This window comes from Leptodactylus fuscus, chromosome 11 (genome assembly GCF_031893055.1).
Source record: "Leptodactylus fuscus isolate aLepFus1 chromosome 11, aLepFus1.hap2, whole genome shotgun sequence".
Lineage (NCBI taxonomy): Eukaryota > Metazoa > Chordata > Amphibia > Anura > Leptodactylidae > Leptodactylus > Leptodactylus fuscus.
In genome coordinates, this window is record NC_134275.1 from 1230160 (window position 1) to 1253790 (window position 23631).

General features: G+C 39.8%; 1 protein-coding gene across 3 annotated transcripts in view; it reads left to right on the forward strand.

Moving 5' to 3' along the window:
* The first annotated feature begins 1503 nt into the window (after positions 1-1503).
* GRIA3 (glutamate ionotropic receptor AMPA type subunit 3) overlaps positions 1504-23631 on the forward strand; it is a 214625-nt gene continuing 192497 nt past the window's right edge. For all 3 annotated transcript variants that reach the window (XR_012711860.1, XM_075260620.1, XM_075260622.1), the window contains exons 1-2: positions 1504-2200; positions 2967-3125. Coding sequence is in view for 2 of the 3 variants with exons in the window: in XM_075260620.1 (XP_075116721.1) it covers positions 2110-2200; positions 2967-3125 (250 nt within the window). In the remaining variant the exon portion in view is untranslated. The remainder of the gene's footprint in view (positions 2201-2966; positions 3126-23631) is intronic.

Genomic DNA, 23631 nt, shown 5'->3' on the forward strand with positions numbered 1-23631 from the left:
TATGTGGATGTTTTCCCCTAGCTTTGGTATGGCGTCCTTGTGTGACAGCCTAAGCCATTGTATATATGGATGATGTGATCTCTGACCATCTGCGCCCCGTCTCTGTATAGTCAGTTATAGATATCCTCTCTACCCCCGGGTACTGATACCAGTCTAGGCAGGACCTGAGTTAAAGTTGCAGTTCTCCATTCAGTTCTCCATGGCACATCTATCTGCACAGTATAGATAAACTATAACAATGTGGCTGTAATACATTGCATCCTACATTATTCTACAGCACATCCAATGAAATGCATCCGTGTCATAATTACATGTGAAATCCGTTTTATTTATGTTGCATTCTCACTATATACAGTTTGCTGAGATCTCAAGGATCAAACCAGTTTTTTACTATATTTCTAAGGCAAACATTACACTGCCTATTTCTACCATGTGACTAATCCTCTTATATCATGCTACGTGCTATAATATATGCAAAATTGTAAATAGCAACTTTGACACTCGTATACAAAGTCTATAAATCAGAAGCGACCCTGCAGACCAGACTGGAGCAGTTGGGGCTACAGATGCAGAGCTCGCTCAGGCGGCACAAATGGCACAATCATGTAAATAAGTGCAATATATTGATCCGTCTGATATTCAGGATGGATATATCATCTCACCGTAATGTAATCACTGCTGATCAATAAATCACAGGCTCATTGTGGGGCAGAGTTTCACTTTTTTCTGCTGTTCTTTGAGAATAGCTGGAGTTTGATGCAGACAGAACCTCAGCTGGGGCAAGTTTTATTAAAAGAAACGAGTCTGTGTATATTGTATACAGCGCAGCCCTGCAAAGCTTGGTGTCTGTTGTCTGCATGCATGGTAGTAATCTATAGATCCTAATGATTGCACATTATACATATAGTGCAGCTATAGTAATCTATAGATCCTAAGAATTGCACATTATACATATAGTGCAGCTATAGAAATCTATAGATCCCAATGATTGCACATTATACATATAGTGCAGCTATAGAAATCTATAGATCCTAAGAATTGCATATTATACATATAGTGCAGCTATAGTAATCTATAGATCCTAAGAATTGCATATTATACATATAGTGCAGCTATAGTAATCTATAGATCCTAGGAATTGCATATTATACATATAGTGCAGCTATAGAAATCTATAGATCCTAATGATTGCACATTATACATATAGTGCAGCTACTATTCTTAGATATACTATAAACCATAATACATATCTATCTCAATATATATATATATATATATATATATATATATATACACACACATACAATATTTAGATTGCAAGTCCAGCACATGATAATAAATCAGTGTACAGCGCTGCAGTATATGTATGTGCTATATAAATACATAAGATCAGATATAAATAAGAGTACAGTCTCTGCAGTTGAAGTGATATAACAGACCTACTGTAGTAGCAGAGGAAGAAGCGGATGGATAAAAGTCCACACTAGACATTACCTACATCTGGTGCAGACAGCATGAAAGCTTTGGCATGCCTTGTCACTAATGTGACTAGAAAGGGGCATTTGCCTTGTGCTTCCATGGTGGCAGAGCAGAGCTATCTGCAGGAGGGTATCTAGCTGCTCCTTGTACATGTCTTTGTTGTGCTGCAGCTGGTTCCTGGGACACTTTACAGCATTATATTTTGGGCTGGAGAGGAGACACATAGGCTCTGTTGTCCTCAGTAATGAAGGGGTTAGCCTTTGGTCCACGTGAGGCTTGTGAGCTTCTATCGATTCCATCTCCTTGTAGACAAATGCAGAGCTTGTGCTTTGCAGTCGTGTAGGGGCTGCAGTGAGGCTGAGCTCAACCATGCTGCTTTAACTCAACGTCAGATCAAGTTTGATCAATAACCCCCCTACTGGTCCAATTGGAAGAGCCTTATTCATCTCATCTCTTTTTTTTCCTCACTCCCTTTCTCTCTTCACCACCATCTTTGGGAAAAGTCCCCTTGATTTTCTATAGGGGCTGAATTGCAGCTTGCAGCCAATGGAGCTGTCCATGGTGCTGCTGTAAGGAGAGGGACTGTGCAAAGTGCTGAATGCCCGGGCTCTAGAAACTGAGGCTGTGAAAATGGGACAAAACGAGCTGCAGACTGTCTTCCTATTGCTGCTAAGCCTTGCAGGCGAGACCTATGGAGGATTCCCTAACACTATCAATATAGGTAAGTGACTGAATGTTGCTTAGAAGCATATGCAGATCCTGTCTGGATAGCCATGCATGTTGTCTTTGTATTTCACAGCAGCAAGTGTATGCAATGTAGGCAGCAGCTTGCCTGTATCCCTCTCCATGTCCTGCATTACCAGCACAACTTCATGCACTGCACTCTCATGTACAATACTACTGGCATTATTACATTTATACATTGAGCCTAGGATCTGTGCAGGATCTGGCAGCCTGGATTGCTCTCTTGTCTGCTGCAAGTAAAGAATCAGACAGAATGCAGATACAGAGGCAGATTAAGGCATAGTGTACACTGTATAATATGGGTTGAGGCACTGCAGCTTTTTATTAAAGTAGCAGAGATCTATATAGAGCACACTGCAGGAAAGTTATGCTTACCCCAAAACCCCAAGAATCCTGTTCAGAGGCAGCTCTTTGTACTGGCAATGTGAGCAGAATGGGCAGTATGGAAAGAAACACACAGCCTTCCTTTCAGTCACATCTTGTACACTGCTGAATAGGTTTGTTCTTGATGGAAGCTGTAGAAGAACTGGAGTCAGCAAATTGTATTAAAAGAAAGGCAGAAAGACTACAGCAGAAAGAAGCCGTGCAGGGGCTGAGAACAGATTCATCCTTAAAGACAAATGCCCCATGAAAGTTAATAGCAGCAGCAGTCTATACTATTGTGTCTGTCACACATAAGGAGCCGTTATTGCAGATGATATTACTTTATCAATTCCTAATTTTATTGTTTTGTTTTTTTCTAGGTGGACTTTTCATGAAAAACACCATTCAGGAACACAGTGCATTTTTATTTGCAGTCCAGCTGCACAACACCAACCAAAATAACACAGAGAGGCCCTTCCAGTTGTTTCACAATGTCGATCACTTAGACTCATCCAACAGTTTTTCTGTGACCAATGCTTGTAAGTATCTGTTTAAGTATTGCTGCATTTCGTCAAGGCTCCTTTACATAGGTGCTATCAGATCCGTGTAGGCAGAGTTCAGTATATTGTGCCTGTAGAAATCTGTTGATGCTTCTGTTGTCAATACAAAAGTGACGGCTAGTGAAAGTGGAATGTATAAGGCTGTTCTGCAATTATGTATTTCTATAATGCAAATTTAATCTTGAGCATAAAGTCATATCCAGTGTAAAGTATAAAAATCCACATCCCCTATCACTCTCATCTCCACCTCTGTCTCTTAATGTGTCTGCATGTCTCTCACTTTCTATCTCTCGAGCTCCCCCCCCCCCCCATATCTGTGCTTTTGATGTGTCTTCCTGTCCCCTTCTATCTTCTGTCTTAGTACAGAGGCATTGCTGGGTATATGAGCGTCGAATGCAGCACTTTCAAAGTCTGGACATGAATTAACAATGGTTGGGATCTGTGTGCTCTGTCATTTCTTGAGAATATTTCATTGGCTGTGAAGGTAGGGCTATAGGATAGGCTGGCAAATGCTCTAATTCGGAAGAATACAGAAGACATCAGAGTTTTATTGCATAGTATTTAATGAGCTCTTCTCTGCAGTGCTCGTTTCGCTTCTGTGGGCCACATGAAATAATAAGTATGCTGGGGAAATAGATGTGTGTAGTGTTGCTGAACAGGGTCCCCCAGGAGCAAATTTGTATTAGGGGTTATATAATGGAAGATGTATGTATGTTAAGATTTCAACCAGACTAGAGTCACAACATGGCCAGAACCCGGCTGTGCTGCAGTGCCGGAGCTGACAACAAAAGACAGATGTTTCTGATTCCTTTCACTAGATCAAAGTTCTTCTTCATGCCTCAAAGTCCAATGGTGTTGGATACTCCAAAATAAGATAAGATAAGATAATCCTTTAATAGCCCCACCATGGGGAAACAAACTGCAGAAAGGGGGCCTTGCAGACCCCCCATACCCCTACAACCAAGAAACCACCGGCCCTGTACAAGTGCAGTATATTTGTATAGTATCTCCTATTCTTAGTTCTACTTCTGCTTCTCAGAATTCACATTGGTCATTGGTTACATTTTTCAATTACAATTTAGCAACAAATAAACCCCTGACCCTTGACCTCCTGTCGTCACTCCTGGAATAATTAGGTTTAATGAATTTTATATATATATATATATATATATATATATATATATATATATATATATAAATATTCTACTAAAGATCACCAAGGTAATGAACGCCTACACATTTCACAATCCATTGCTCCTTTGCTGAATGAATGTCATTTCAATCAAACACTTTCATTCCTTAATCCTTAATCAAAGTAATCCCTTCAAGAGGTCGGCTTTGTAACGCCATTTCTCAAATATCAATGAATGGATTTAACCTAAATGCACAAAGCTCTTACACATAGTTTCCAGTAATTGATTTCAATCAACAATATTTCTTTATGGAAATGAAGGGAAATAGAGGAGGAATTCAATATGGTCCAACACCTCCAATACGGTCCAATACTTCCAATACGGTCCAACAGTTCTAATACGGTCCAACAGTTTCAATAGGGTCCAACACCTCTAATACGGTCCAATACTTCCAATACGGTCCAACACCTCCAATAGGGTCCAACACATCCAATACAGCCCAATACTTCCAATACGGTCCAACACCTCCAATACAGTCCAACACCTCCAATACGGTCCAACACCTCCAATAGGGTCCAACACATCCAATACAGCCCAATACTTCCAATACGGTCCAACACCTCCAATACAGTCCAACACCTCCAATATGGTCCAACCCCTTCAATACAGTCCAACACCTCTAATACAGTCCAATACTTCCAATACGGTCCAACACCTCCAATATGGTCCAACACTTACCATATGGTAAAACAGTTCCAATAGGGTCTAACACCTCTAATACAGTCCAACACCTCCAATATGGTCCAACACTTCCAATACGGTCCAACAGTTCCAATAGGGTCCAACACATCCAATACAGCCCAATACTTCCAATACGGTCCAACACCTCCAATACAGTCCAACACCTCCAATATGGTCCAACACCTCCAATACGGTCCAACACTTCCAATACGGTCCAACAGTTCCAATAAGGTCCAACACCTCCAATATGGTCCAATACTTCCAATACGGTCCAACAGTTCCAATAGGGTCCAACACATCCAATACAGCCCAATACTTCCAATACGGTCCAACACCTCCAATACAGTCCAACACCTCCAATATGGTCCAACACCTCCAATACGGTCCAACACCTCCAATACGATCCAACACCTCCAATACAGTCCATCACCTCCAATACAGTCCATCACCTCCAATACAGTCCAACACCTCCAATATGGTCCAACACTTCCAATACGGTCCAACACCTCCAATACGATCCAACACCTCCAATACAGTCCATCACCTCCAATACAGTCCAACACCTTCAATACGGTCCAACACCTCCAATATGGTCCAACACCTCCAATACGGTCCAACACCTCCAATACGATCCAACACCTCCAATACAGTCCATCACCTCCAATACAGTCCAACACCTTCAATACGGTCCAACACCTCCAATACGGTCCAACACCTCCAATACAGTCCAACACCTCCAATGCAGTCCAACACCTCCACTACAGTCCAACACTTCCAATACAATCCAACACCTCCAATACGGTCCAACACTTCCAATATGATCCAATACCTCCAAATACAGTCCAACACCTCCAATACGGTCCAACAGCTCCAATAGGTTCCAACACCTCCAATATGGTCCAACACCTCCAATACGGTCCAACACCTTCAATATGGTCCAACACCTCCAATATGGTCCAACACCTCCAATACGGTCCAACACCTCCAATACAGTCCAACACCTCCAATATGGTCCAACACCTTCAATACGGTCCAACACCTCCAATACGGTCCAACACCTTCAATACAGTACAACACCTCTAAGTGTATAGGGGCATTTAGGGAAGGAAAAATAACTTCTTGGAGCAGGGGGAGGGAACCTTGGCTCTCCAGCTGTTACAAAACTACAAATCCCAGCATGCATACTTGCTCTGCTGTTCTTGGAACTCCCATGAAAGTGAATGGAGCATGCTGGAAGTTGTAGTTTCACAGCAGCTGGAGAGCCAAGGCTCCCTACTCCTGTCTTGGAGGGTTGGATTTTTCTCGAGGTTCTTGGATTGAGTAAGAATATAATATTATATATAGATAAGAATATAATAATACAAATAAATATAAAAAATAATATAATAATAATAAAGATATAAATACAATAAAATATATATATTAGGGGCAGTCGGCAGACATGCAGTGCCCCAAACCTTCTGAGCCAAAATTAGAAACCCACGTAACAAGTAATGAATCAGCCAAGTCGAGCCATAACCCGAGCAGAGCCGGTCGTCATAAAAATGTTCAGGTTGTCAAATCAAATGAAAACCAATAATTTTTCAAACGTCAAAAAGCTTTTACCTCCTAATTCCAAAAAATGAAAGATTTAACCCAGCAGCGTGGCGCTTAACATAAGGGAGGAGGCAAAGGTGAAGCGCCAAGTCAGCAGTTTTAATTGTATCCGTGTAAATGAATTTGTCTGGTAAAAAGATACAAAGAAACGGAAGGTTTTTTTCAGCTCGGTGGAGGTCACTTATCCGGACGTGATTGACACGACTGCTAGAATGATGCAGCTTGTTCACTTTGTGCCTGTTAGAGGAAAACACTCCTCTGAAGATTTAGAGGGCTCCCGCTTCCAAAGGGATGAGAGTGCCAAGAACGTCCTGCAGCCGAGACACACAAAGCACAACTCGCCGCACAAATTCTGTCATTTTAGTCTTGGAGACTCTCTCTGTTTCTTGATAAATAACCCTCGTATCCCCATATGTATAGAATGCAGCTGCTACAAAGCTTTGTCCTTGAATTCCACCGCGGTCTAACACGCCATCACATTATAGCCGAGCACATATATACAGTATGTACACACATAGCCGCACATATATACAGTACGTACACACATAGACACACATATATACAGTATGTACACACATAGCCGCACATACATACAGTATGTACACACATAGCCGCACATATATACAGTACGTACACACATAGACACACATATATACAGTATGTACACACATATATACAGTACGTACACACATAGACACACATATATACAGTATATACACACATAGACACACATATATACAGTATGTACACATATAGCCGCACATATATACAGTACATACACACATAGACACACATATATACAGTATGTACACACATAGCCGCACATATATACAGTATGTACACACATAGCCGCACATATATACAGTACGTACACACATAGACACACATACATACAGTATGTACACACATACCCGCACATATATACAGTACGTACACACATAGACACACATATATACAGTACGTACACACATAGACACACATATATACAGTACGTACACATATAGCCGCACATATATACAGTATATACACACATAGACACACATATATACAGTATGTACACACATAGCCGCACATATATACAGTATATACACACATAGACACACATATATACAGTATGTACACACATAGCCGCACATATATACAGTACGTACACACATAGACACACATATATACAGTATGTACACACATAGCCGCACATATATACAGTACGTACACACATAGACACACATATATACAGTATATACACACATAGACACACATATATACAGTACGTACACACATAGCCGCACATATATACAGTACGTACACACATAGACACACATATATACAGTATATACACACATAGACACACATATATACAGTACGTACACACATAGACACACATACATACAGTATATACACACATAGACACACATATATACAGTATATACACACATAGCCGCACATATATACAGTATATACACACATAGACACACATATATACAGTATGTACACACATATATACAGTATGTACACACATAGCCGCACATATATACAGTACGTACACACATAGACACACATATATACAGTATATACACACATAGACACACATATGTACAGTATGTACACACATAGACACACATATATACAGTATGTACACACATAGACACACATATATACAGTATATACACACATATATACAGTATGTACACACATAGACACACATATATACAGTATATACACACATATATACAGTATGTACACACATAGGCATACATACAGACAGAAACATACAGACATAAGAGGTGAACATATATGGTAAATAAACACACATATATACAGTATGTACACACATAGACACACATACTTACACACAGAAACATACTGACATACTAAGAGGCAAACATATATTTTATATGCACATGCACACATATCCACAGTGCACGTAGAAACACATGCATTGCATAGACAAACACACACATACAAATATATATGCAAACACAGGCCCACATACGAACACACAAAAAAACACACAGAAATACAAATTCAAAGACGCACATATACTATATACAGTCCTATGAAAAAGTTTGGGCACCCCTATTAATCTTAATCATTTTTAGTTGTAAATATTTTGGTGTTTGCAGCAGCCATTTCAGTTTGATATATCTAATAACTGATGGACACAGTAATATTTCAGGATTGAAATGAGGTTTATTGTACTAACAGAAAATGTGCAATATGCATTAAACCAAAATTTGACCGGTGCAAAAGTATGGGCACCTCAACAGAAAAGTGACATTAATATTTAGTACATCCTCCTTTTGCAAAGATAACAGCCTCTAGTCGCTTCCTGTAGCTTTTAATCAGTTCCTGGATCCTGGATGAAGGTATTTTGGACCATTTCTTTCTACAAAACAATTCAAGTTCAGTTCAGTTTGATGGTCGCCGAACATGGACAGCCCGCTCTCAAATGATCTGAAAACAAAGATTGTTCAACATAGTTGTTCAGGGGAAGGATACAAAACGTTGTCTCAGAGATTTAACCTGTCAGTTTCCACTGTGAGGAACATAGTAAGGAAATGGAAGACCACAGGGACAGTTCTTGTTAAGCCCAGAAGTGGCAGGCCAAGAAAAATATCAGAAAGGCAGAGAAGAAGAATGGTGAGAACAGTCAAGGACAATCCACAGACACCTCCAAAGAGCTGCAGCATCATCTTGCTGCAGATGGTGTCACTGTGCATCGGTCAACTATACAGCGCACTTTGCACAAATAGAAGCTGTATGGGAGAGTGATGAGAAAGAAGCCGTTTCTGCATGTACGCCACAAATAGAGTTGCCTGAGGTATGAAAAAGCACATTTGGAGAAGCCAACTTCATTTTGGAAACAAAGATTGAGTTGTTTGGTCATACAAAAAGGCGTTATGCATGGCGTCCAAAAAGAAACAGCATTCCAAGAAAAACACTTGCTACCCACTGTAAAATTTGGTGGAGGTTCCATCATGCTTTGGGGCTGTGTGGCCAATGCCGGCATCGGGAATCTTGTTAAAGTTGAGAGTCGCATGGATTCCACTCAGTATCAGCAGATTCTTGAGAATAATGTTCAAGAATCAGTGACGAAGTTGAAGTTACGCCGGGGATGGATATTTCAGCAAGACAATGATCCAAAACACCGCTCCAAATCCTCAGGCATTCATGCAGAGGAACAATGACAATGTTCTGGAATGGCCATCCCAGTCCCCAGACCTGAATATCATTGAACATCTGTGGGATGATTGGAAGCGGGCTGTCCATGCTCGGCCACCATCTAACTTAACTGAACTTGAATTGTTTGTCCAAAATCCCTTCATCCAGGATCCAGGAACTGATTAAAAGCTACAGGAAGCGACTAGAGGCTGTTATATTTGCAAAAGGAGGATCTACTAAATATTAATGTCACTTTTCTGTTGAGGTGCCCATATTTTTGCACCGGTCAAATTTTGGTTTAATGCATATTGCACATTTTCTGTTAGTACAATAAACCTCATTTCAATCCTGAAATATTACTGTGTCCATCAGTTATTAGATATATCAAACTGAAATGGCTGTTATAAACACCAAAATATTTAGAACTAAAAATGATTAAGATTAATAGGGGTGCCCAAACTTTTTCATAGGACTGTATATACACACACACACACACACACACACACACACGCATACAAGGACACACATGGACAAACATACACAAATACATACATAGATGAACACACATAGACACACACATACGCACTGGAACATACAAAGACACATGCACATATATATTATGTATCCACATACACAGTGCATACAGAAACATACATATACACACATATTGTAAAATCACAGTGTACATACACACAGAAACATAAACATGAACACACACATGACATACATGAACATAAATATACACATATACATTCATACACACATATACTTTGCATACTTTTAGACACATATATATGCATTCACATATATGCAGACAGAGACATACACATATATTTAGACATACTTGCACACACATGCAGTACATATACACACATACATATATATATATATATATATATATATATATATATATATATATATATATATATATATATTCTGTGCAAATCTATACAGACATACATACATGTACATACATATATGTGGATGCACATACCCACTCTCCCTGCTCTCTATACTACGCGTCTCCATCGAGCAGCTTATTTATTAAGACACATGATTTTGTCAATACTTTACACTGATGTAATTTACAGACAATGGAGATGCAGCGACGTATGAGGCAAATAGCAAATGTTTGACGTGAGTTATTGCAGCAATAATGGGGAAGGTTTTCCACTGCAGATCACAACTCACTGCAAGAATTCATGCGAATGATGTTAAGCTTGCATAGATCAGAATGTATTGAAAGCAGCCACCTGTGTTTCTGTGCTCTGCTGTTGTAGTGCATTCCTCTACATCCCCTCGCCTCTGCAGTGTCAGCTCATTAGCACACAGATCTCATATCCCCTCTCTGCACTGTCATTGCAAAAATTGCTGTTGTATGTACTGTATACCTTTACAGTCAGCTCTGCTCTTGAATTACGCTCTGTTTGCAAGTCACATTAAGGGGAAAGAGCTCAAGAAAAACAAATGTAACCTTAGGGTTATTTGCTGTGGAATATTGCTAACAAAGCATAAGTACAAATCCTATTTTGTTCATTAATGTGGAGGATACAGGCAGATTAGCAAGGGGATGGGAAATGGATGTACAAGAAGGGATTCTCTCATCCAAAAAGAGTTGGCAAATGCTGTGTAGTCTGCAGGGCAGGTTTAGACGGTGATGTCATGTATCTGTGGCTTTATCTGCAGTTTGCAACAGTTTCGAAATTAGTTATGGGCAAGAGTATGCAGGGAACCATTGCATGAGCTTGCATTTGGGGAATGTTGAATCTTGGCGTAGTAACAGTATGTACCAATGTCACGGTGCTTGTATGTTCTTCCCATGTCTCTACTTCCTATACTTTAAACCCATATTGATGCATTAAAGGGTAGTGTGCATATGTGAGTTTACAAGATGCATTGTGCACCTCAATGGAGTATAACACTACTGATAGTATTTGTGCAGTGAAATATGTTGGTGTCATATAAGCCCCAGGAAATAAATGCACAAAATAGCAAACACATCCTGATAATAGGACCGGGAATCGCCATGTGAATGTAGCTAAGAACCCTTTATGGTTTTACATATCAAACAGAAATCCTGCATTAAGTCTTCCCGCGCTACATTGTATTCTTTACTGTATGTTATTTGCTGTTGTTTGTATAGTGTCTAATCTGTTCCATAGCGCTATAGGGATTATCTGTCTCCACTGGGGTTTACAGTCTAATTTCTCTGTTTTATAAATATATACACACGAGACAATTCCACTGAAAGTCATTAACCTATCGGTATATGTATAGTGTATGAGAGATAACTGGAGAACCAAGAGGAAGGTCATGTATGATTGGAAGGCCACGTATGTGGTGGAACATACAAACTCCATGCAAAACAACAGAACAAACCGCCTGAACAGAGTTACAAAAGGAAATGCAACGATAAGGGAGAAGTGCGCTGTGTTCTAGAAGAGCGATCTTTTTCCTAGCAAGGGTTTGCATAGAATAACACAACAGAAATAATGCACACAGTGATGTCACAATACAGGGAGAATAAGCATTGTGATGTCACAGTACAGGATAATACACACAGTGATGTCACAGTACAGAGATAATACACACAGTGATGTCACAGTACAGGATAATACACACAGTGATGTCACAGTACAGAAATAATGCACACAGTGATGTCACAGTACAGGATAATACACACAGTGATGTCACAGTACAGAAATAATGCACACAGTGATGTCACAATACAGGGAGAATAAGCATTGTAATGTCACAGTACAGGATAATACACACAGTGATGTCACAGTACAGAGATAATACACACAGTGATGTCACAGTACAGGATAATACACACGGTGATGTCACAGTACAGGATAATACACACAGTGATGTCACAGTACAGAGATAATACACACAGTGATGTCACAGTACAGGATAATACAAACAGTGATGTCACAGTACAGGATAATACACACAGTGATGTCACAGTACAGAGATAATACACACAGTGATGTCACAGTACAGGATAATACACACAGTGATGTCACAGTACAGGATAATACACACAGTGATGTCACAGTACAGAGATAATACACACAGTGATGTCACAGTGCAGAGATAATACACACAGTGATGTCACAGTACAGAGATAATACACACAGTGATGTCACAGTGCAGAGATAATACACACAGTGATGTCACAGTACAGGATAATACACACAGTGATGTCACAGTACAGGATAATACACACAGTGATGTCACAGTACAGGATAATACACACAGTGATGTCACAGTACAGAGATAATACACACAGTGATGTCACAGTACAGAGATAATACATACAGTGATGTCACAGTACAGAATAATACACACAGTGATGTCACAGTACAGGATAATACACACAGTGATGTCACAGTACAGGGATAATACACACAGTGATGTCACAGTACAGAGATAATACACACAGTGATGTCACAGTACAGGGATAATACACACAGTGATGTCACAGTACAGGGATAATACACACAGTGATGTCACAGTACAGAGATAATACACACAGTGATGTCACAGTGCAGAGATAATACACACAGTGATGTCACAGTACAGGATAATACACACAGTGATGTCACAGTACAGGATAATACACACAGTGATGTCACAGTACAGGATAATACACACAGTGATGTCACAGTACAGGGATAATACACACAGTGATGTCACAGTACAGGGATAATACACACAGCGATGTCACAGTACAGAGGTAATACACACAGTGATGTCACAGTACAGGATAATACATACAGTGATGTCACAGTACAGAATAATACACACAGTGATGTCACAGTACAGGATAATACACACAGTGATGTCACAGTACAGAGATAATACACACAGTGATGTCACAGTACAGAGATAATACACACAGTGATGTCACAGTACAGGATAATACACACAGTGATGTCACAGTACAGAGATAATACACACAGTGATGTCACAGTACAGGGATAATACACACACTGATGTCACAGTACAGAGATAATACACACAGTGATGTCACAGTACAGAGATAATACACACAGTGATGTCACAGTACAGAGATAATACACACAGTGATGTCACAGTACAGGATAATACACACAGTGATGTCACAGTACAGGATAATACACACAGTGATGTCACAGTACAGGATAATACACACAGTGATGTCACAGTACAGGATAATACACACAGTGATGTCTCAGTACAGAGATAATACACACAGTGATGTCACAGTACAGAGATAATACACACAGTGATGTCACAGTACAGGGATAATACACACAGTGATGTCACAGTACAGAGATAATACACACAGTGATGTCACAGTACAGGGATAATACACACAGTGATGTCACAGTACAGGGATAATACACACAGTGATGTCACAGTACAGGATAATACACACAGTGATGTCACAGTACAGGGATAATACACACAGTGATGTCACAGTACAGGATAATAAACACAATGATGTCACAGTACAGGGATAATACACACAGTGATGTCACAGTACAGGGATAATACACACAGTGATGTCACAGTACAGGATAATACACACAGTGATGTCACAGTACAGGATAATACACACAGTGATGTCACAGTACAGAGATAATACATACAGTGATGTCACAGTACAGGGATAATACATACAGTGATGTCACAGTACAGGGATAATACACACAGTGATGTCACAGTACAGGATAATACACACAGTGATGTCACAGTACAGGATAATACACACAGTGATGTCACAGTACAGAGATAATACATACAGTGATGTCACAGTACAGGATAATACACACAGTGATGTCACAGTACAGAGATAATACACACAGTGATGTCACAGTGCAGAGATAATACACACAGTGATGCCACAGTACAGGATAATACACACAGTGATGTCACAGTGCAGGATAATACACACAGTGATGTCACAGTACAGAGATAATACACACAGTGATGTCACAGTACAGAGATAATACACACAGTGATGTCAGAGTACAGGATAATACACACAGTGATGTCACAGTACAGGGATAATACACACAGTGATGTCACAGTACAGGGATAATACACACAGTGATGTCACAGTACAGGGATAATACACACAGTGATGTCACAGTCCAGAGATAATACACACAGTGATGTCACAGTACAGAGATAATACACACAGTGATGTCACAGTACAGGGATAATACACACAGTGATGTCACAGTACAGGATAATACACACAGTGATGTCACAGTACAGAGATAATACACACAGTGATGTCACAGTACAGAGATAATACACACAGTGATGTCACAGTACAGAGATAATACACACAGTGATGTCACAGTACAGGGATAATACACACAGTGATGTCACAGTACAGGATAATACACACAGTGATGTCACAGTACAGAGATAATACACACAGTGATGTCACAGTACAGAGATAATACACACAGTGATGTCAGAGTACAGGATAATACACACAGTGATGTCACAGTACAGGGATAATACACACAGTGATGTCACAGTACAGAGATAATACACACAGTGATGTCACAGTACAGGGATAATACACACAGTGATGTCACAGTACAGGATAATACACACAGTGATGTCACAGTACAGAGATAATACACACAGTGATGTCACAGTACAGGATAATACACACAGTGATGTCACAGTACAGAGATAATACACACAGTGATGTCACAGTACAGGATAATACACACAGTGATGTCACAGTACAGGATAATACACACAGTGATGTCACAGTACAGAATAATACACACAGTGATGTCACAGTACAGGATAATACACACAGTGATGTCACAGTACAGGATAATACACACAGTAATGTCACAGTACAGAGATAATACACACAGTAATGTCACAGTACAGAGATAATACACACAGTGATGTCATAGTACAGGATAATACACACAGTGATGTCACAGTACAGGGATAATACACACAGTGATGTCACAGTACAGGATAATAAACACAGTGATGTCACAGTACAGGATAATACACACAGTGATGTCACAGTACAGGATAATACACACAGTGATGTCACAGTACAGAGATAATACATACAGTGATGTCACAGTACAGGATAATACACACAGTGATGTCACAGTACAGAGATAATACACACAGTGATGTCACAGTGCAGAGATAATACACACAGTGATGCCACAGTACAGGATAATACACACAGTGATGTCACAGTGCAGGATAATACACACAGTGATGTCACAGTACAGAGATAATACACACAGTGATGTCACAGTACAGAGATAATACACACAGTGATGTCAGAGTACAGGATAATACACACAGTGATGTCACAGTACAGGGATAATACACACAGTGATGTCACAGTACAGGGATAATACACACAGTGATGTCACAGTACAGGGATAATACACACAGTGATGTCACAGTCCAGAGATAATACACACAGTGATGTCACAGTACAGAGATAATACACACAGTGATGTCACAGTACAGGGATAATACACACAGTGATGTCACAGTACAGGATAATACACACAGTGATGTCACAGTACAGAGATAATACACACAGTGATGTCACAGTACAGGGATAATACACACAGTGATGTCACAGTACAGGATAATACACACAGTGATGTCACAGTACATAGATAATACACACAGTGATGTCACAGTGCAGAGATAATACACACAGTGATGCCACAGTACAGGATAATACACACAGTGATGTCACAGTACAGGGATAATACACACAGTGATGTCACAGTACAGGGATAATACACACAGTGATGTCACAGTACAGGGATAATACACACAGTGATGTCACAGTCCAGAGATAATACACACAGTGATGTCACAGTACAGAGATAATACACACAGTGATGTCACAGTACAGAGATAATACACACAGTGATGTCACAGTACAGGATAATACACACAGTGATGTCACAGTACAGAGATAATACACACAGTGATGTCACAGTACAGGATAATACACACAGTGATGTCACAGTACAGGATAATACACACAGTGATGTCACAGTACAGGGATAATACACAGAGTGATGTCACAGTACAGAGATAATACACACAGTGATGTCACAGTACAGAGATAATACACACAGTGATGTCAAAGTACAGGATAATACACACAGTGATGTCACAGTACAGAGATAATACACAGTGATGTCACAGTACAGGGATAATACACACAGTGATGTCACAGTACAGGATAATACACACAGTGATGTCACAGTACAGGGATAATACACACAGTGATGTCACAGTACAGGTTAATACACACAGTGATGTCACAGTACAGAGATAATACACACAGTGATGTCACAGTACAGGGATAATACACACAGTGATGTCACAGTACAGGATAATACACACAGTGATGTCACAGTACAGAGATAATACACACAGTGATGTCACAGTACAGGATAATACACACAGAGATGTCACAGTACAGAGATAATACACACAGTGATGTCAAAGTACAGGATAATACACACAGTGATGTCACAGTACAGAGATAATACACAGTGATGTCACAGTACAAGGATAATACACACAGTGATGTCACAGTACAGGATAATACACACAGTGATGTCACAGTACAGGGATAATACACACAGTGATGTCACAGTACAGAGATAATACACACAGTGATGTCACAGTACAGGGATAATACACACAGTGATGTCACAGTACAGAGATAATACACACAGTGATGTCACAGTACAGAGATAATACACACAGTGATGTCACAGTACAGAGATAATACACACAGCGATGTCACAGTACAGAGATAATACACACAGTGATGTCACAGTACAGAGATAATACACACAGTGATGTCACAGTACAGAGATAATACACACAGTGATGTCACAGTACAGAGATAATACACACAGTGATGTCACAGTACAGAGATAATACACACAGTGATGTCACAGTACAGAGATAATACACACAGTGATGTCACAGTACAGGATAATACACACAGTGATGTCTCAGTACAGGGATAATACACACAGTGATGTCACAGTACAGGGATAATACACACAGTGATGTCACAGTACAGAGATAATACACACAGTGATGTCACAGTACAGAGATAATACACACAGTGATGTCACAGTACAGGGATAATACACACAGTGATGTCACAGTACAGGATAATACACACAGTGATGTCACAGTACAGAGATAATACACACAGTGATGTCACAGTACAGGATAATACACACAGTGATGTCACAGTACAGGGATAATACACAGAGTGATGTCACAGTACAGAGATAATACACACAGTGATGTCACAGTACAAAGATAATACACACAGTGATGTCACAGTACAAAGATAATACACACAGTGATGTCACAGTACAGGATAATACACACAGTGATGTCACAGTACAGAGATAATACACACAGTGATGTCACAGTACAGGATAATACACACAGTGATGTCACAGTACAGAGATAATACACACAGTGATGTCACAGTACAGGATAATACACACAGTGATGTCACAGTACAGGGATAATACACACAGTGATGTCACAGTACAGAGATAATACACACAGTGATGTCACAGTACAGGGATAATACACACAGCGATGTCACAGTACAGAGATAATACACACAGTGATGTCACAGTACAGAGATAATACACACAGTGATGTCACAGTACAGGATAATACACAGTGATGTCACAGTACAGGATAATACACACAGTGATGTCACAGTACAGAGATAATACACAGTGATGTCACAGTACAGGGATAATACACACAGTGATGTCACAGTACAGGATAATACACACAGTGATGTCACAGTACAGGGATAATACACACAGTGATGTCACAGTACAGGGATAATACACACAGTGATGTCACAGTACAGGATAATACACACAGTGATGTCACAGTACAGAGATAATACACACAGTGATGTCAAAGTACAGGATAATACACACAGTGATGTCACAGTACAGAGATAATACACACAGTGATGTCACAGTACAGGATAATACACACAGTGATGTCACAGTACAGAGATAATACACACAGTGATGTCACAGTACAGAGATAATACACACAGTGATGTCACAGTACAGGTTAATACACACAGTGATGTCACAGTACAGAGATAATACACACAGTGATGTCACAGTACAGGGATAATACACACAGTGATGTCACAGTACAGGATAATACACACAGTGATGTCACAGTACAGGGATAATACAAACAGTGATGTCACAGTACAGAGATAATACACACAGTGATGTCACAGTACAGGGATAATACACACAGTGATGTCACATTACAGAGATAATACACACAGTGATGTCACAGTACAGAGATAATACACACAGTGATGTCACAGTACAGAGATAATACACACAGCGATGTCACAGTACAGAGATAATACACACAGTGATGTCACAGTACAGAGATAATACACACAGTGATGTCACAGTACAGAGATAATACACACAGTGATGTCACAGTACAGAGATAATACACACAGTGATGTCACAGTACAGGATAATACACACAGTGATGTCTCAGTACAGGGATAATACACACAGTGATGTCACAGTACAGGGATAATACACACAGTGATGTCACAGTACAGAGATAATACACACAGTGATGTCACAGTACAGAGATAATACACACAGTGATGTCACAGTACAGGGATAATACACACAGTGATGTCACAGTACAGGATAATACACACAGTGATGTCACAGTACAGAGATAATACACACAGTGATGTCACAGTACAGGATAATACACACAGTGATGTCACAGTACAGGGATAATACACACAGTGATGTCACAGTACAGAGATAATACACACAGTGATGTCACAGTACAGAGATAATACACACAGTGATGTCAAAGTACAGGATAATACACACAGTGATGTCACAGTACAGAGATAATACACAGTGATGTCACAGTACAGGGATAATACACACAGTGATGTCACAGTACAGGATAATACACACAGTGATGTCACAGTACAGGGATAATACACACAGTGATGTCACAGTACAGGGATAATACACACAGTGATGTCACAGTACAGGATAATACACACAGTGATGTCACAGTACAGAGATAATACACACAGTGATGTCACAGTACAGGATAATACACACAGTGATGTCACAGTACAGAGATAATACACACAGTGATGTCACAGTACAGAGATAATACACACAGTGATGTCACAGTACAGGATAATACACACAGTGATGTCACAGTACAGAGATAATACACACAGTGATGTCACAGTACAGGTTAATACACACAGTGATGTCACAGTACAGAGATAATACACACAGTGATGTCACAGTACAGGGATAATACACACAGTGATGTCACAGTACAGGATAATACACACAGTGATGTCACAGTACAGGGATAATACACACAGTGATGTCACAGTACAGAGATAATACACACAGTGATGTCACAGTACAGGGATAATACACACAGTGATGTCACAGTACAGAGATAATACACACAGTGATGTCACAGTACAGAGATAATACACACAGTGATGTCACAGTACAGAGATAATACACACAGCGATGTCACAGTACAGAGATAATACACACAGTGATGTCACAGTACAGAGATAATACACACAGTGATGTCACAGTACAGAGATAATACACACAGTGATGTCACAGTACAGAGATAATACACACAGTGATGTCACAGTACAGAGATAATACACACAGTGATGTCACAGTACAGGATAATACACACAGTGATGTCTCAGTACAGGGATAATACACACAGTGATGTCACAGTACAGGGATAATACACACAGTGATGTCACAGTACAGGGATAATACACACAGTGATGTCACAGTACAGGATAATACACACAGTGATGTCACAGTACAGAGATAATACACACAGTGATGTCACAGTACAGGATAATACACACAGTGATGTCACAGTACAGAGATAATACACACAGTGATGTCACAGTACAGGGATAATATACACAGTGATGTCACAGTACAGAGATAATACACACAGTGATGTCACAGTACAGAGATAATACACACAGTGATGTCACGGTACAGGATAATACACACAGTGATGTCACAGTACAGGATAATACACACAGTGATGTCACAGTACAGAGATAATACACACAGTAATGTCACAGTACAGAGATAATACACACAGTGATGTCACAGTACAGAGATAATACACACAGTGATGTCACAGTACAGAGATAATACACACAGTGATGTCACAGTACAGGGATAATACACACAGTGATGTCACAGTACAGGATAATACACACAGTGATGTCACAGTACAGGATAATACACACAGTAATGTCACAGTACAAAGATAATACACACAGTGATGTCACAGTACAGGATAATACACACAGTGATGTCACAGTACAGGGATAATACACACAGTGATGTCAGAGTACAGAGATAATACACACAGTGATGTCACAGTACAGAGATAATACACACAGTGATGTCACAGTACAGGATAATACACACAGTGATGTCACAGTACAGGGATAATACACACAGTGATGTCACAGTACAGAGATAATACACACAGTGATGTCACAGTACAGGGATAATACACACAGTGATGTCACAGTACAGGATAATACACACAGTGATGTCACAGTACAGAGATAATACACACAGTGATGTCAAAGTACAGGATAATACACACAGTGATGTCACAGTACAGAGATAATACACAGTGATGTCACAGTACAGGATAATACACACAGTGATGTCACAGTACAGGATAATACACACAGTGATGTCACAGTACAGAGATAATACACACAGTAATGTCACAGTACAGAGATAATACACACAGTGATGTCACAGTACAGGATAATACACACAGTGATGTCACAGTACAGAGATAATACACACAGTGATGTCACAGTACAGGATAATACACACAGTGATGTCACAGTACAGGATAATACACACAGTGATGTCACAGTACAGGATAATACACACAGTGATGTCACAGTACAGGGATAATACACACAGTGATGTCACAGTACAGAGATAATACACACAGTGATGTCACAGTACAGGATAATACACACAGTGATGTCACAGTACAGAGATAATACACACAGTAATGTCACAGTACAAAGATAATACACACAGTGATGTCACAGTACAGGATAATACACACAGTGATGTCACAGTACAGGGATAATACACACAGTGATGTCACAGTACAGAGATAATACACACAGTGATGTCACAGTACAGGATAATACACACAGTGATGTCACAGTACAGGGATAATACACACAGTGATGTCACAGTACAGAGATAATACACACAGTGATGTCACAGTACAGGGATAATACACACAGTGATGTCACAGTACAGGATAATACACACAGTGATGTCACAGTACAGAGATAATACACACAGTGATGTCAAAGTACAGGATAATACACACAGTGATGTCACAGTACAGAGATAATACACAGTGATTTCACAGTACAGGGATAATACACACAGTGATGTCACAGTACAGGATAATACACACAGTGATGTCACAGTACAGGGATAATACACACAGTGATGTCACAGTACAGAGATAATACACACAGTGATGTCACAGTACAGAGATAATACACACAGTGATGTCACAGTACAGAGATAATACACACAGTGATGTCACAGTACGGAGATAATACACACAGTGATGTCACAGTACAGAGATAATACACACAGTGATGTCACAGTACAGAGATAATACACACAGTGATGTCACAGTACAGGGATAATACACACAGCGATGTCACAGTACAGAGATAATACACACAGTGATGTCACAGTACAGGATAATACACACAGTGATGTCACAGTACAGGATAATACACACTGTGATGTCACAGTACAGGGATAATACACACAGTGATGTCACAGTACAGGGATAATACACACAGTGATGTCACAGTACAGGGATAATACACACAGTGATGTCACAGTACAGGGATAATACACACAGTGATGTCACAGTACAGAGATAATACACACAGTGATGTCAAAGTACAGGATAATACACACAGTGATGTCACATTACAGGATAATACACACAGTGATGTCACAGTACAGAGATAATACACACAGTGATGTCACAGTACAGAGATAATACACACAGTGATGTCACAGTACAGAGATAATACACACAGTGATGTCACAGTACAGGATAATACAGTGATGTCACAGTACAGGATAATACACACAGTGATGTCACAGTACAGGGATAATACACACAGTGATGTCACAGTACAGGGATAATACACACAGCGATGTCACAGTACAGAGATAATACACACAGTGATGTCACAGTACAGGATAATACACACAGTGATGTCACAGTACAGAGATAATACACACAGTGATGTCACAGTACAGGATAATACACACAGTGATGTCACAGTACAGGATAATACACACAGTGATGTCACAGTACAGAGATAATACACACAGTGATGTCACAGTACAGGATAATACACACAGTGATGTCACAGTACAGAGATAATACACACAGTGATGTCAAAGTACAGGATAATACACACAGTGATGTCACAGTACAGAGATAATACACAGTGATGTCACAGTACAGGATAATACACACAGTGATGTCACAGTACAGGATAATACACACAGTGATGTCACAGTACAGAGATAATACACACAGTAATGTCACAGTACAGAGATAATACACACAGTGATGTCACAGTACAGGATAATACACAC